This window comes from Melopsittacus undulatus, chromosome 5, assembly GCF_012275295.1.
Source record: "Melopsittacus undulatus isolate bMelUnd1 chromosome 5, bMelUnd1.mat.Z, whole genome shotgun sequence".
In the NCBI taxonomy this organism is placed as follows: Eukaryota; Metazoa; Chordata; class Aves; order Psittaciformes; family Psittaculidae; genus Melopsittacus; species Melopsittacus undulatus.
The window spans coordinates 38404435-38419622 of NC_047531.1; the positions used below are offsets into that span (position 1 = coordinate 38404435).

A 15188-nucleotide genomic window follows, 5' to 3' on the forward strand; every position below is an offset into this window, starting at 1 on the left:
GCCAATGATTTATGCCTCGTTTTTTTTGACAGCACGTAGAGGAATACACTGAATTTGTTCACGGCGTCTAAGAACAGCATTGCTGTGAGGTATATCAATTCGGCTAAAAGCTATGACTAGTCACAAAACAGGTTCTTTTTTCATTCTGGCATCCAGAAAGCAAATTCAAATCAAAACAGACCTAATCTTGTATTAGTGAAAGAACTGAATTTCAGATTTTCAGTTTCCCATGCAATGGAAATGTTGATTTTTTTACTTATTTCAGAAACCACAAAGAATTTCGCACCAGTAATGTCATTTCTCTTTCACGCAAAATAGCTTAAATGGATAAAGCTTTTTCAAAGTTGAAATAGAGTATTTCACTTTAAAAAGACATATTTAGAACTCACTATTTAAGTTTCATTTATAATGTGAAATATACAACTGTAACTGACAAAAAATTAGAAGTTTGAAGTAATATTTTGGACACTGAGGTAATGGCACAACTTAAGATTTTTTAACCAAAACGATAAAGTCTAAATGAACAGTTTCAAGAGCTTCCCATCTACAGTGGGAAATTAATGAAATTAATTTGAAACATTTAATTTTTGACAACAGATTGTTTGAATGATAAACCAGTTTTTCAGAAATAGTCAGACAACTACTGAAAAGTAAAAGCTACAAAGATTCACCTATGTGATAAATCTGACTAACATCAGCAGGTATTTGAATCAAGAATATATAGGTCTCTTCATATGTAAATCATTAGTTCTATAGTTTGCATACAGAGGACATAGATTTTATCTTTTGAAGAGTTCAGTGCATTCCTCCGATTTTATAATTATGCTTTAAATACTATATTGCTTAAATGAATGTAATTTGACCTGACTTCAGTACCAAAGACTGATAAAGGGACTCAACTTACCTAACCTTTTGTCTGCAGACAAATAAAGCTGTAACAGCCACTAACATCACAATCAGAAACAAGCCAGCACTCACACCTTCAATGACTCCAAACAGAGGCTCTAGAAACAAAAATACATTTATGTATCTTGAGGAAAAGTTATGAAGAATCAAAGAATCAGTAGCTTTCAGGGGATATGTTACTATCAGCTAAGAAAATGGTTAAACCTAAGGAAATCTGAGGCATTTACACATTTAACTAAAATCTGGCTTTGATTTCTGTCCTTATTTTAAATCCAAATGTTACACAAAATCTTCCATTCTCAACACAGTAAAAGAAAGCTCAGCCCCATTATATGGGAGTTTGGTTCTCTTGCATTTTGAAGCTTTCTTAGTGATAGCTTCACTGAGCATCCATCCTTTACCTCTACTATCAGCAGCTCCATCAAGCAGTCATCTGAATTCTCAGACTGAGGCCTGATAAGCCATGGCTCCAGCCTCACTTCAGAACAGCCTTCGGGACATGCATGACAACCAGTGTTTGTTTCACTCCTTGCAAATAGTTCTAGGTACCAGAGTGTTCTTGGGCATAGTATACAGCCACATGCTACAGTAATTGAAAAACAAACCTGAAACTAACCTGCCTCTGTAGTGATTGGTAAAGAGAAGAAGGTGTCTGAGAAGAGCGGTTTAGGGAGTTCCTTTGGGTCTTCACTGAAGAGCTGGGTAAAGGCCCGTATACTGATCCTAAAAAAAACAGTACCATTATAGTTAGAGCTCATCAGATGTTCAGGACCAAGAGCAGAAAAGTAAGAACTCATTTGGCCCTTAGAGATATCCAAAACCTTTCCAGTGACCACAGACAGCTCTTAATGCCATCTGTCCATGTGGCTGTCCATTAAGCAACTTGCAGATCTCTTTGAAGAGTGTTTGGCTGAGAGAGGGATGTGACTGAGCTGCACTGAAGATCCTGTTTGGTCTCATAGCCTAAGAATTTTCTGAGCCTGATCTTGGCAGACACCCTCTTCTACACCCTACAGCTAACCTGGGCCTAGCTCTGGAGACTCCAGGGTTTTCTAGCTTGTTCCAAAGAACTGGTGTGGGGTAGTGGTGCCAAACAGACTGAGTTAAGGACTCTTGCATTTCCCATTAATTAGTCTTCTGACTTAGTGGATCGTCTTAAGTCTTTCCAAAGATTTATCAGCTATAGGAGAGCTTCCCATCAAGTTAAAGGAAATAAGCAAACCTATTCACTGCACAGAGTTTTGTGCATAATTAACCCTATCATTCCCATGCTAGTGAAGGACTGATTCATACCTATGGAACAGGAGCATGGATACACGATTAAAGCTTTTATAAATTCACAGTGAAACACAAAGAACATCATATAACCCTGTTAAGAATCTACAGAAGCTCAAGTGTATAAGGAACCCAGACAGCACCATGCTTAATAATGTGACAGAGAACAACTACCAGCATAAAACTAACCTGTAAGCAGTCCGAGGTTTTAGAGGTCCATCGCAGAATTTTTGCTGATCTGGATCACACCTTCCTCCTAGATTTTCCATTTCTCCTCCAAGCTTAATGTCAAAGCTTTTATAATCACTGTCAGGGTTTTCAGCACATCTACTGGCAAAATAATTTGTTTGGTAGATGCGTATAGAGTCATTGTGTTTATACTCCAGGTAGGAAGGTAATGGGTGCTGCTCATCAGGCTTTGGTCCTTCACTACCTATATCATACGCAGAGAAAGACAGAAGATTTATGTATCACAGCCATTAATGTGATGCAGTTTATAGGCTCAAGCTGTTGACAGACATATTCTTATCCAACTTTCTAACATTTCTTGGAGGCTATACAGGTTACCTTGTGAATGCAAAGCTACAGTGGTTTTTAGTACCAACCTTGCTATTATTTTTCTGGGGAACTTAGACACCACCAGCTATTTCAAAAAGCAAGTAAAAAAAACCAGACACTGACAAATCTATTGTATAGAGAGGAGAGCTGCAAAAGGAAATGACAGGAGTCCCCTGAACAGAGACTCACAATAATGTGTAAAAGACTCAGGTAGGCAAAGTCATGGCAATGAACAGACTCTTTCTCAAAGAGATTCATGGTCTGCACAAACGTGACAGAGCAGACAGTGGTAATACTATCTCTGCTTTTTTTCCTAAGAGCTGATGGACAGAGAGATTCAGAAACTTTCTCAAGGGTCACAAAATATGCCCTGGAATGCCAATAAATGAAGCCACTTTTAAAACCAAGGTATTAATTGTTGAGACATCCATCTGTTTTGTCACACACAAGTCAACTGCAGAAAGGGAGGTTTGCATGGGCAATTTCTGTTCTGTTCTACACACGAAGTAATTTTCTTCAGTTATCAAACATCACTTGGGAGTTGCTACCTTTGCCTTCTCAGCATGGCTTACTGAGGTTTTCTGAAAGAGTTGCCTTAGTGTTCCCACCCAACATTCAAACTACCTTTTGAGATCTGTGCATTGCAAGGCAGCTTATTCTATGTTTACTGGCAATGGCATCCAACATAAGTCTCCTACTGTAGCATTTTGTTGAACAAACATGAGCATGTAACCTAGAGTACAGAAGCTAATTACTGCTTCTGGCTGAGCTCTGCAGTTGCTACTGACTCGCTGAGAAGACTGAGTTTCTAAGTCCCCAGGGCTAGAGATCAGGGATAGATTCAAAACCTCTAAGCAACTCAGCCACTAAATGACAGGAAGCTCCTTTGCTGCATGGTGATAGGGGTTTACCTCCTTATGTAACTACATTAGGTGACAGAGAGAATGGTATTAAACCATGACACTTACCATCAGCCTCTCTCACAACCACAGTAAAGTACTTCACAGCTCCATTAGTATCACTAAACCAGCTGCAGTTAAAAGTAAAGTTGATAGAAGATTTGGTAATCAGCACCTCTTTTTTGTTCACTCGTATGTCTGGAGGTGGCTGAGGGGGACCTGAGTAATTAAAACCAAACCAAAACAAAAAAGAAGAGAGAAAGCATTATCTGTGTATTTGCTGTGAGCTAGACCAGTAAGGGAAATGTAATTTGTAATAAAGCTCAGCTGACTTGACCCAAATCTCTGATTCTATTCTTTTTGCAATCAAGGACATGCCTTCACCTCCCACTGGGAATCTGCCAAGAGATGAAACAAGCCAGCAGTGAGTTAACCATAGTAACAGTGGCAGCTCCTCAGCAGGAATTCCTGTAGAAGCCCATATGGAAATGCATGAAGTCTTGCTAAATCTATGAAATCAGGAACTATAGCTGCTAGAAATGACACAGGCTTAAACCAGGTATTTGGAGGCAACTTAGCAAACTCACTACAGGAAGCTGCTTATTTAAGGCATCTAAATTTCTGCTTCCTTTTCCAGACAAACAGGCTTGAGTCAGCTTTCAACTAGAGAGTACCATTTTCCAGACAGACTGCAGAATTTCCAGAGGAAATGTTCTTCATGTGCTAGAAAGCTATACTTCAAACTCACAAAGTAGAATAAAACTGGAAAGTGAAATACGTGTGAAATACCTTCACAGGACCAGTGGAGTGAAAGTGGGGATTTTAAGGATCTACTTGCTGAATCTTTTAAAAACTTGTATTACTGAAACTATATTGCTAGTATGGGAAACATATCAAATATGTAAGCAGGTGGCTAAACATCAAAAGGTTTTAGATTGCAAGAAGAGCCAAGAATTCATGCCCTTCTACATTGTTTAGCTGAATCTCATATATGTATGAAGTCTACCTACAATTTTCTTGTGTTTCCTGGAGTAGGGCTCCCAGTAATAATGAGAATCTGAGAGAACAGCAGTGCTTAAAGCAAATAAGAATGTGAAACAGCTAACCTTCAATTAGAACTCAGAATCGCTTCTTCTGACATGAGTAGCTAGTTTTAACTACACCTGAATTTGTAGCATCCTTTGTGGTAGAGGAAGGAGATGACATTGTTGCAATTAAAAGGCTACCAATGGGGGAAGGCAGAAGGTGGGTTGGTGACTGAACTCTGTAGCTTAGTTCAACAGCTTCCAAACCAAATGTAATTTTTATGATATAGCATTTCACACCAAATGTGGCTTTTAATAAGCAGCTATAGAAATGTCCCTGAATATAAGCCTCCTGGCCACCTTGTACTTCTGAGTTTAGCCCTAGAGTGGTTCAGGCCTCCGTGTCTTGCTGTGCCACTGAATCCAGAAGTACTGCAAAAAATGGAGCATCTTTAGGACCAGCAGTGGCGGGCTGTTCACCGCAGTGGTCTGGCAGTGCAGAGGCATCAGCTGATTCTATCGATACCCTCCACTCAGCAGCCTACAGGCAGAGAAACTGAAGAAGCTGTTTGAAAGCACATGCTACGTAAATCTGAGATCCCCCCTCCTACAGGTGATTTAATCAGGTAGCACCTCAAAAGAGTGTACAGAGCCCAAAAATGACCCAGTGCCACAATCCGATGTCCTCACTGAAGAATATTTGTGCTTAGGATGGCTACCACCCATGAGGGGAAACAGCCAGGCACAGGAAGCCAAGCAGTAACCATAAAGACAGCTAAAGGTGTACAATGAGGACATCTTTGGTGTTGAACATCAGAATGACAGGATAACTTTTAAAGTTTCTCCAAGTAAGCAGGTCTGGCAATACAATGAGAAGCAACATAGTTAAAATCCTGCATTGTCTGTCACAACAGGGACCAAAGGACAGGTTTACTCTATTCTGGCTGCCAGATTATTAGTACTACACACTGGCAATTATGGAGTTCAGAATTCCTTTTGCTATCTAACTAACACAAGCCATTCCTTACTGCTGCTCACTGCCCCCCTTCACAGCAACTCTGAATTATACTTACGATCAATCATTGTGATGGTGCTGTCTTCAACGACTTCACTTGTCATATCTGCAGAATGCACCTTGATGGACACCAGGTACTGCTTGTGGGGAACAAGGGTCATGATATTGAGCAGAGACTTGTCTTTGTCTATCCTTCTAGAAAATTCCACCTCACGAGTGTCCATCTTCTTGCATTCGACACTGTACCCATCAAAGTCAGAATCAGGAGGAGTCCAGGAACAGGCAATGGCAGTAGAGGTCTGGGGTCGACAATGAAGACTTTGTATCTTGTCTGGTTCTAGAGGAATGTGGAGAAATTGAAGCTTAGTGGGAAAAAGTACAGGCACCATCCTGCTCAGGGCACCTGCTCTGCTCACCCTAGAGCCCTTAGATTCCACACAACCATTTAATCAGAGCAGGAGGCTAGGAACCAGAATTCCTACCTCTCCTGCAAATATGTGCTGCATTATTATTATTAGGCAAGGTTAACTTATTTTAGCCATCTGAAATCAGATCTAGTGACATCAGCCTCCCTGGGTTTGTGAAGCTTCAGTCATTAATTGCGAAAACAAGCAAACAGAACTACTTGTGGGTCTTAAACAACAACATTGCAAAGCAATGGATTTCTAGAACTCTGCTACGACTTTTTTGGAGGTTACATGTGGTTAACAGAATCAGTCAATCCTGATACTGTCATCTCATGACTTTTATGTTTTCCTGGCTAGCATGCGGTATGCATGTATTACTAAAACATACCACAGAAGTACATTTTATCCATGTAATATCAGAGAACAATATACAACAGGTCACATAACAAAAATAGATTTCACTTTCAGATGGCAGATGTCTACACTTAAGTGAATAAATACAGGTGCATGAGGTCTCTTGTTTTAATAAATATGCTGAATGGAGTAATGCTATTCAGCTTACTAAACAGAGATGTCAATTTGGAGCTGAATCCCACCCCAGGTGACATGAGGGCTTGCCAAGGCCCAGTTTATTTTACAATTCCAGGTCACTTTTTCAAATCAGCCTGCTCCTAAGGTTGATAGAGACAGCTAGAGATTATGCAGATCCACAAACATGAACAAAAATGCAGAGCAGTGCAACACTGACTTCAATTTCAAATCTAGTACAGCAGCGTTTCATTCATCTCTCCTGTCTGATTGTCCAGAAACATTTTGCTTATTTCAATATCCTACTGTCAGAGAAGTTTAGATATTCGGCCTTATTTTACCCTGAAACTGACTGATTCAGGCTCCGCACCCAAACAGCCCCACTCTGGATGTGTAGATTGTAAATATATGTCCATTTTCAATCTTTAAACAGTTGACCTTGCACACAGCAAGGGCTTAGAATCTAGATGAATTCATCACCATCATTCATGAATTCACTAATGGAAATTACTGACTGTGAAAGGAACTGGTAAGATTTAAGTTTTGCATCTTCTCCAGCTGACAGCGTGCAGTGGAAACTCTCACTTACTTGTTCTCACACTTGCAAGTTGAGACTGACTGTATGTCTTCCAGCTGTCACCACTGACAGTTCTGACACTGAAATCATAAAGTCTTCCTGGTCGCAGGCCATAGATGATGCGTACTTTTGATTTGCTGCTGCTGTAGGGATTGAATACTGTGAGGGGATCCTTTGGAAGCCACTGCAACTCAAAATCATCGTAGTCTGTCCAGTCTGGAGGACCCAGCCAAGTGATTGATAAAGAAGTGTTTGCAACATCAGTGAATGACACGGTATTAGGAGGGCTGGGTGCTACACAGAAAGTGGGGGAGAAGAGGGAAGGGGATAAAGAGACTCTTACCAAATTCTTACACAAGGCATAAAATGTAACATACATTATTTTATTCATGCATCACAAAGTTGTTTATATTATCCCATGTACCCAGCCAATCACTGCACCTCTGCTGATGGTGGTGACTTTCACAGATATTACATATCCCTGAGCCTTTGAAAGAAAACCAGCATTGAATAAAATCACACTCCATTAGTTTAATACCCTTAAGGACATTCTTTATCTTTACACCTTCAGTGACTCTTACAATAAACCCTCCCGCAGAACAAGTGTGTTGCATAGCTGTGAACTAATACGAATGCTGACAGATGGGACTGAACAAAAATCCTAAAGCTTTTGTGTTTTTTACCTGTTCTTCCTTCAGCATGTGCTGTGTTGGTCAGGTCACCACTGTGAGTCACCACAACTAGAGTATACTTTCTGCCAGGAATGAGCCCCTGGAAATGCCACTCTTTCAGGTCTTTCCTCTGCCATGTTTCTTTCTGTGTCCCATTTGGGTTGTAAAGATTGAGCTCATAGAAGTCAACATCTCCTGCTGCTGGACCCCAGGTGAACCACAGACTGTCTGTCATGTTTCGGTTGGATGCCTTGAGACCAACAACCGCGGCTGGTACTGAAAAAAAAGGGGACGAATATTACTTTATGTAGAACACCCTTAGGGTGAGGAAAGGCAACAAAGTCCATCAGAACTTACACTTATCCCATAATGACAGCCATGTAATAAACCATACAACCATCACAGCTGGGCAAAAAGCTAGGAAGCATCAGGAAGTGTACCTCAGTAGTTTAATTTCTTATTCTGAAATGCCACTGTTCCCAGAGGAGGCTGAAATATTTATAATAGATACTTTTGCAAATGTTAAGCAGCTTTTTCCCACACAGTGTATGGAAACATCCAGTTCTGAGGTAGCTGAAGAAAGCACATCACTGTCTAGAGGCAGTCTTATATAAGGGTTACTATACAGTGCCTCAGAGGATAAAGAAAGGTTTCACAGAGCATCAGGGTTGCTAAAGCTGCTCAGGAATCTCCGCTTCCCACGTGTGGCTGAACAAACACAGATCTGCAGCCAGAGTTCCCCAGGGGGAACAACTTTTATTTACTGGTAGATTGTCTTCCCCATTAACCCTACTTGCTTTGCCTTTTGGTCTTTTCCACTCATAGACCATTCTTTTAAGATAGGACAAAGCTATTTTCCTTTAAGGCTTAAGCAGCACACACTGGGATGTTCTTCTCCTGACCTGAGTATGCAGGAACTGTTGTAAAGGTCTTTGTTCCATTTTCCTCTTGCAACCATGTCATTCAAAAATTACCATCTTATTTGTCTAATGCTTTTCATGTATCAGAGCCCATTTTGATATTTCTAATAGTTTCTCTAATCTAAAGTGAACAGCGGACTCAGACCAGCTCACTGGTGTCCACACCAGAGACAGATGGTTTTCTTAGATGCTCTTGCCTGTTCTTCCAAAGACAGACGACTCGTTAGTAAGGTCCCCACTGTGGGTAACGATCACCATTCGATACATCCTGCCTTGCCGCAGGTTCTGGAATGAACACTGTTGGAGGTGCTGCTCTCCTGAAATCCTGTCATGAAGGGACTTGTCTGGGTTGTACAGGAAGATGTCATATGAATCAAGCTCTCCTTGCGAGGTAGTCCAGCTGAAGGACAGTCGGTCAGTGGTGTTCTCTGTGACCTTCAGATCTGTAACTGCTGCTGGAACTGAAAAGAAGAGTAAATGCAAGGGTAAATACCAAAATGTCTGGCCACTAAGCTGAAGCTTTAATAAAGTAACAACTCATGTCTGGAATACATTTCAATTAAGCCACAAGTAGCTAAGTAATGTCAACAGCAACTTTCAGAAGCAAGAGGAAAGCATTTACGAGGTGCCACTGAGTCTCTCCAAGACAACATTTGTATTTCTCAGCAGGCCTGGTTCTCCAGCCTGCACTCACACAGACCTTTCCATTAGTTTCTTCACTGCGTAAAGATGTGCTAAAAGCCTTGAGACTGTGAAATAAAAACTTGATGACAATAAAGCATTCAGATAGTTCCATAACAGATGGACTGAAGAAAGCATTCAGCACACTCTGGTTTAATATCCTTATTATGAACCATGGCCACATTATTATGTTAACAATTTCAGATTCACATACCAAGGAAAAATGATGTATAAATATCTGGAGTCTGTTTTTACTATAATCTTTCCAGAATCAAGATATATAAGATGATTCATGTATTTAATCAAATCTGACTGAGGGAGCTATAAATATACAGAAATGTTCTAATTACCTGTTCGCCCAACAGTTTCTGCTCGTTTACTGAAGAGGCCACCACTAACTGTCAAAACTTGTATTTTATACTTCTTGCCAGCTAATAAATCTTCAAATTTGTGCTGTTTGGCAGTAGCTGGCTCTGATTTGTTGCTCAGGAGGATTCCTTGCTCGTTCAAGAGCAGAATGTCATATCTTTCAGCTACACCAGGAGCTTTCTGCCAGGTTACTAACAAGGAATGACTGCTGTAAGCATGATGGGCCAATAATTCCTGGACAGAGGCTGGAACTGGAAGCAACAATTAAATGCGGGACATTACTAGGTGAAATACAGATTATTCAATACACATTCAATACACAACTATGAATAAAATAATTAATAGAAAATATCTTTATTCATTTGCGTGTTCACTTGTAGGAAAGGAATGTCTGTGCATATGTTTACCCAAGAAAGTAATTCCTAGACATAAATACAATCAGATGAAGTTTGAGAGCAACATGAACATCTGAACTGGGTACGGAGGAGCCCAGATACATATAAATTACCATGAAAAGAGGGAGGAGAGTGAGATGAACTGATGGGAACAGTTAACAAAGGCATGCGAAAAAGAACTGAAAAATAAAGAAGTGGTGCAAAATAATGGCACAGAATAGAAAACATTAGCTAGCACAGATGTCAAGGACACAGCAGACACACCAAGGTGCTGGAGAGAAGATGGACTGAAACTAGGGTGTTCCACTGTTTTTTGTATTCCAGCATGCAGTGGAACATTGTACAGCAAACCTCCACCATACAATGGGCTCTGCTACAACACAATATTTGACTAAATGGAACTCTGAAGATATGTGTTGGATGGGTACAGGCACAGGCCTGAGTGGCGATGGAACTACATCGTGAAGGCACTTTGGGCTGGGGACTTGCATTCCACATGCATTCACCCAGGTAAAGCTACTGACATGACAGATCTGTTATTAACAGATCCATGTCTAGGTGTTTGCAAGAGCGAGGACTCGCACTCCTTTGGAAAAAAACTTGTCACGAATCTCAGAATCCCCATGCCCAATAGTATGTTCATAAACATTATTAATAAGGTTCAGCTTCTGGGAAGATTTAATGCAACTTGCCCTTGTCTCAAAAGAAACGTACCTGTTCTCCCAAAAGCTGCTAAGCTGTTGTGCAAGGTGCCACTGTTGGTTTGCACCACCACCCGGTACTGCTCCCCAGCTTCCAACTTGTGAAACATGTGCTCAGACACATGTTTAGAGACACTCTGGGAATCAAGCTGATGGTTTTGCTGAAATATAGTCACTGTGTAGGAATCAACATCTCCACTTCCAGGAGTCCAGCTCACTTTCAGGCTGTTTGTCATGCCATTAGGGGATACATGAATGTTTCTGACCATGCTTGGAACTGGAAAAAAAAAAGGGGGACACAAAGATACTTGCTCACATATTTTCTGTTTGATTCAGACTTTGAAATTCCTACTTTTTTAATGGCCACAGCAGATTATTCAAAGGACAAAGAGCATTTCCATATGCAAGTAATTTCACTCATGGGCAAATGCAATTAAAGCTGAAGACATTTGTGTAGGATTCTGCCATTTTAGAAAACCAATTATGACTTCATAGGAACAAAAGTAAATAAAATGTAAGTTAAACAGAAAGCAGCTTCTACATTCTTTCATCTGGGTAACCCCCCTGTTTTCCAAATGAAGCTTTAGATACACTCGGAAAATCAGAGCTCTTTAGGTACACTTAGTTAGCCATTTTGCAGTTATAATCACACCCATTCACTTCAGGTGGGTAAACAAGAGGTGTAAAACAGCTTAAGTTATTTAGCTAGAGATACTAAGCAAACAACTGGCATTCATGGGAATAACAGAAACCCAACACTGACATCTTAATACTATTCCTATGCAACAAATTAGATTATCTGTCAAATATCAGATACTGGTAGCTGTGACATTTGTTTATTAAGCACAGATCAACTTGGCTGAAGTACTAGTGCGATTTTCAACAAGATATGACACCACTATACCTGTATTACAGGAGCTCAGATAAGATCATGGTTCACCCTTAATTTTATGTGCCTTATTCTTTCTGCTAGATAACATATTATTTCTTACTTGTCAGGCCTTCTATGAAGGTAGCACGTTGTGCATCTCCACTGATGGTCAAGACAAGAATTTTGTATAGACGTCCTGGAGTCAAAGCTGTGAACCAATACTCCTCAATGGTGTTCCCAAGGAAAATAGGTGGGAAGATCTTCATATCATTGAAGAGCAGCTGAATCTCATACTTATCAACATCACCCTCAGCCTTTGACCAAGTTACCTGCAGATCTTCTGTGCTCCTGTTACTAAGAGTCAGTTCCTTCACTGACTCTGGCACTGAAGAAAGATAGAAAACTTTTCAGTACTTATTAACAGATCACAGCAAAAAGATAACAGCTCTGATGCCATGCTCCAGCACTAAAACTTTTCATTCAGTTCCCTAGGAGAAGCAGTAGATTGCACTTATTTACAAGGGCTGCTGTCTGTGGTTTGGCACTGTATCTAACTCTGGAAGGTCCCATTTCAGAACAGTGAGTCCACAAACTATCAGTATAAAAATAATAAATGGGTAATAATGGAGACTGCAGAGAATCTGCATAGCCAACAAAAGTTGAGTAGGATCTGCATGTACAACAAATGTTGTACAAAGAGGCTTGAGCTAGCAGAGACCTGAGGCAATCCATCTATATGCTGCAGCACCTCTCTGCACAGTTCCAAACTCCTGCCAGACACAGGTCAGTTATTTTTGCCCAGTGCTACATCTGTGTTAATAAACTCAGTTTCTTAGCATGGCTCATTACCTTACATGTAGTGCTAGGCGAAGACAGGCAGATTGCATTCAGGTCCTTCCTGGCTCACAGCTAGTCACTTTACTACTCCTGCCCTATGCTCTCCAACTCCGGTTCTTGGGGTAATTTGAGGAGTGTGAGGTTTAGCCTTTCATTTCCCTTATATATTTCCATAACCAGAAAAAAAAACTGTTGTGTACATTCTGGCATAGTTTAAGCATAAATACTAAGTTTATGTGAAAATCTGTACAACTCTATTTCAGTTTTCCATATTTCAAGATTTACTTTCCAAGTTCGCGGCACAGATCTCTTCTTTCGTGTTCTGTATGTCTGTAACTTAAACAGTGGTCATAAACTAAATAAGTATTTGGAATGACACACATTCAAAGAGTCACACTCAGCATTCTGTGTTAAAATCATATGAGATTTTTAGGCCACCTGTGGTTAACAGAAAAAATCCTGGAGTGTCTCAAGATACTTCCAGGGTGTTTACTTACTTGTTCTGCCATAGACTCTTTCACTAGTTTCATATTTTCCACTCCTTGTGCTGACCGTGACACTGTACTGCCTCCCTGGGACCAGTTTAGTGAACACACATTCATTTTCATCCTTTGGGACACTTTTTGTTTGGATGAAATCATTGTTGTTCTTGATGATCACTTCATAATTATCAAAATATCCAGAGGCATGTAACCAGGACACCTTCAAGTAGTCACTTCTGGCTGAATTGCTGACAGTAAGTCCCTGAACACTTGAAGGGACTGAAAGAAAAAACACAAAGATTCAGAAAGCAATAACTTCCTGAAGCAACAGGAGCTGCTGCAGTAGACTATATTTGTGGTAATTACCAGACTTTTCTGAGGAAGTTGCAAAAAGACCACAATGTGGATTTAAGTAATACCCTAGCCTCTAAATAACTGCCGTTTCCAGGCTGCTTTATGTCATGTAACAATGGTTTGCCTTTCCAGTTTTTGGTCTTTTCGAACTTGGTCAGTTTTGCTTAGAGCACTGAGTTCCACAGGTTGGCACTAATCTTGAATTTGCTTCCCACTTAAATGGCTGTCTCTTGGTTTTTCACTTACATTATGAGAAGATTAAAACTGCATTAACTTTACACCCTTTGTCATTTTAACACCCCTTACCATCTTTCTTCCATTTTACTGGTTTATTAAGTGTAAAGTCTGAGTCTTTTCAACCTCTGAGGAAGTTTTAAGAGGTTTTCCATCATTATTGCCACCCTTTTCTGAAACTTTTCTATTCCTGATATAACCTTCTTGAACACTGCATGACCAAAACCGTAGACATGGGTGTTACTCATTTATGTGACACCTTTCAAATATTTTAGTAGTTAGCCTAATCTATCCCTTTCCTTCAGTACTTGAGTAATTGGGGATGGCTGGGATGCTCTACAGGGTATACTTGAAAGAGTCAACTAGAGACGTTAAGAGCAGGTAAATGATTCGAGCTAAAACTGATACATGATTTATTTTCACTCACAAGGACTGACATGTGACTTTTACTCATGCTAAAGTAATTTTATGCGACATAAAACAGCACTAGGGGATTAAGAATAAAACTAAGTCTGCAAAGCTTTAATTTTATAGTTTGACCCTCCAATCCCTACTCACCCATCCCAGTTTGGTTAGATACTGACAGATCATTGATAGTGGCTATACAAAGTTGTTATGGTGACTGGATTTGTTCCGAGGCTCTCTTTACCTGTTCGCTCCTGGCTGAAAGAGTAATTTTCATACTTCCCACTCTTCGTGGTTATCATCACATTGTAAAGTGTCCCAGGAGTAAGGCTGCTGAAGGAGCATTCACTGAAGGATTTGGAAACAGTGAGAGTCTGAACAATCTGGTCATCATGAGAGAGTGTTACCAAATAACTGTCTACATCTCCAGAAGCTGGCAGCCAAGAAACACTGAGGTAGTCACTGCGACCTGAGTTATTTACTGTTACTCCAGTCACACTGGAAGGAACTGTGCAACAAAGAGAAAAAAACAGGAGAGCTTTAACTACCCAATTCCTATTGTTGTCAGAATGCCTGGAATGTCACCCTGCAAAATAAGCAGTCTGGGACTCCTGAGAAGCTCTGCACTGACTCCCAGTCAGCAACACTTGTCTGCTTTTCTGAATACAGCAAAGGAAATTGCCTTTGGTGGCACAATCTCAGCACTTCTAAAGTCCCAGGAGATGAATAATCCTTTCAAGTTCCATTCATCAGTATGGAACTACATTCATCAGTAGCAGCAATAACTGTTAAGGCTTGCATGAAGTTGAGGCCCACAGCAGAATGTGTCATTTACAATGAGTTCTCTGACGCCTAGTGGCCAAAATATGAATGAAATTTGTTTCTCAAAGCAGCAAGGTGAGATCAAAGGCTCCGCATTGCCAGAAATACTATCACTCAGGTACAGAACTGCCAGAATGAAGCAGACCTTAATCACAATGAACTTCCACATTTTTACTGGACCCTGATTGGCTGAACTGACTTACCTCAGTTAGAGGGACAAGCCATCAGCTGTCAGAGTAAAAAAAAAAAAAATAGA

The 15188-nt window shown here is 40.4% G+C and overlaps 1 protein-coding gene across 2 annotated transcripts in view; it reads right to left on the minus strand.

Moving 5' to 3' along the window:
- Nucleotides 1-15188, minus strand: part of PTPRB (protein tyrosine phosphatase receptor type B) — a 64431-nt gene that overhangs the window by 17274 nt on the left and 31969 nt on the right. For both annotated transcript variants that reach the window (XM_005142572.3, XM_031043269.2), the window contains exons 11-23: nucleotides 14355-14618; nucleotides 13133-13396; nucleotides 11920-12183; nucleotides 10941-11204; nucleotides 9813-10082; nucleotides 8979-9242; nucleotides 7874-8137; nucleotides 7203-7484; nucleotides 5737-6015; nucleotides 3708-3857; nucleotides 2371-2614; nucleotides 1523-1629; nucleotides 905-1004 (exon numbers count right to left, since the gene is read on the minus strand). In XM_005142572.3, the coding sequence (XP_005142629.2) occupies nucleotides 905-1004; nucleotides 1523-1629; nucleotides 2371-2614; nucleotides 3708-3857; nucleotides 5737-6015; nucleotides 7203-7484; nucleotides 7874-8137; nucleotides 8979-9242; nucleotides 9813-10082; nucleotides 10941-11204; nucleotides 11920-12183; nucleotides 13133-13396; nucleotides 14355-14618 (3016 nt within the window). The remainder of the gene's footprint in view (nucleotides 1-904; nucleotides 1005-1522; nucleotides 1630-2370; nucleotides 2615-3707; nucleotides 3858-5736; nucleotides 6016-7202; nucleotides 7485-7873; nucleotides 8138-8978; nucleotides 9243-9812; nucleotides 10083-10940; nucleotides 11205-11919; nucleotides 12184-13132; nucleotides 13397-14354; nucleotides 14619-15188) is intronic.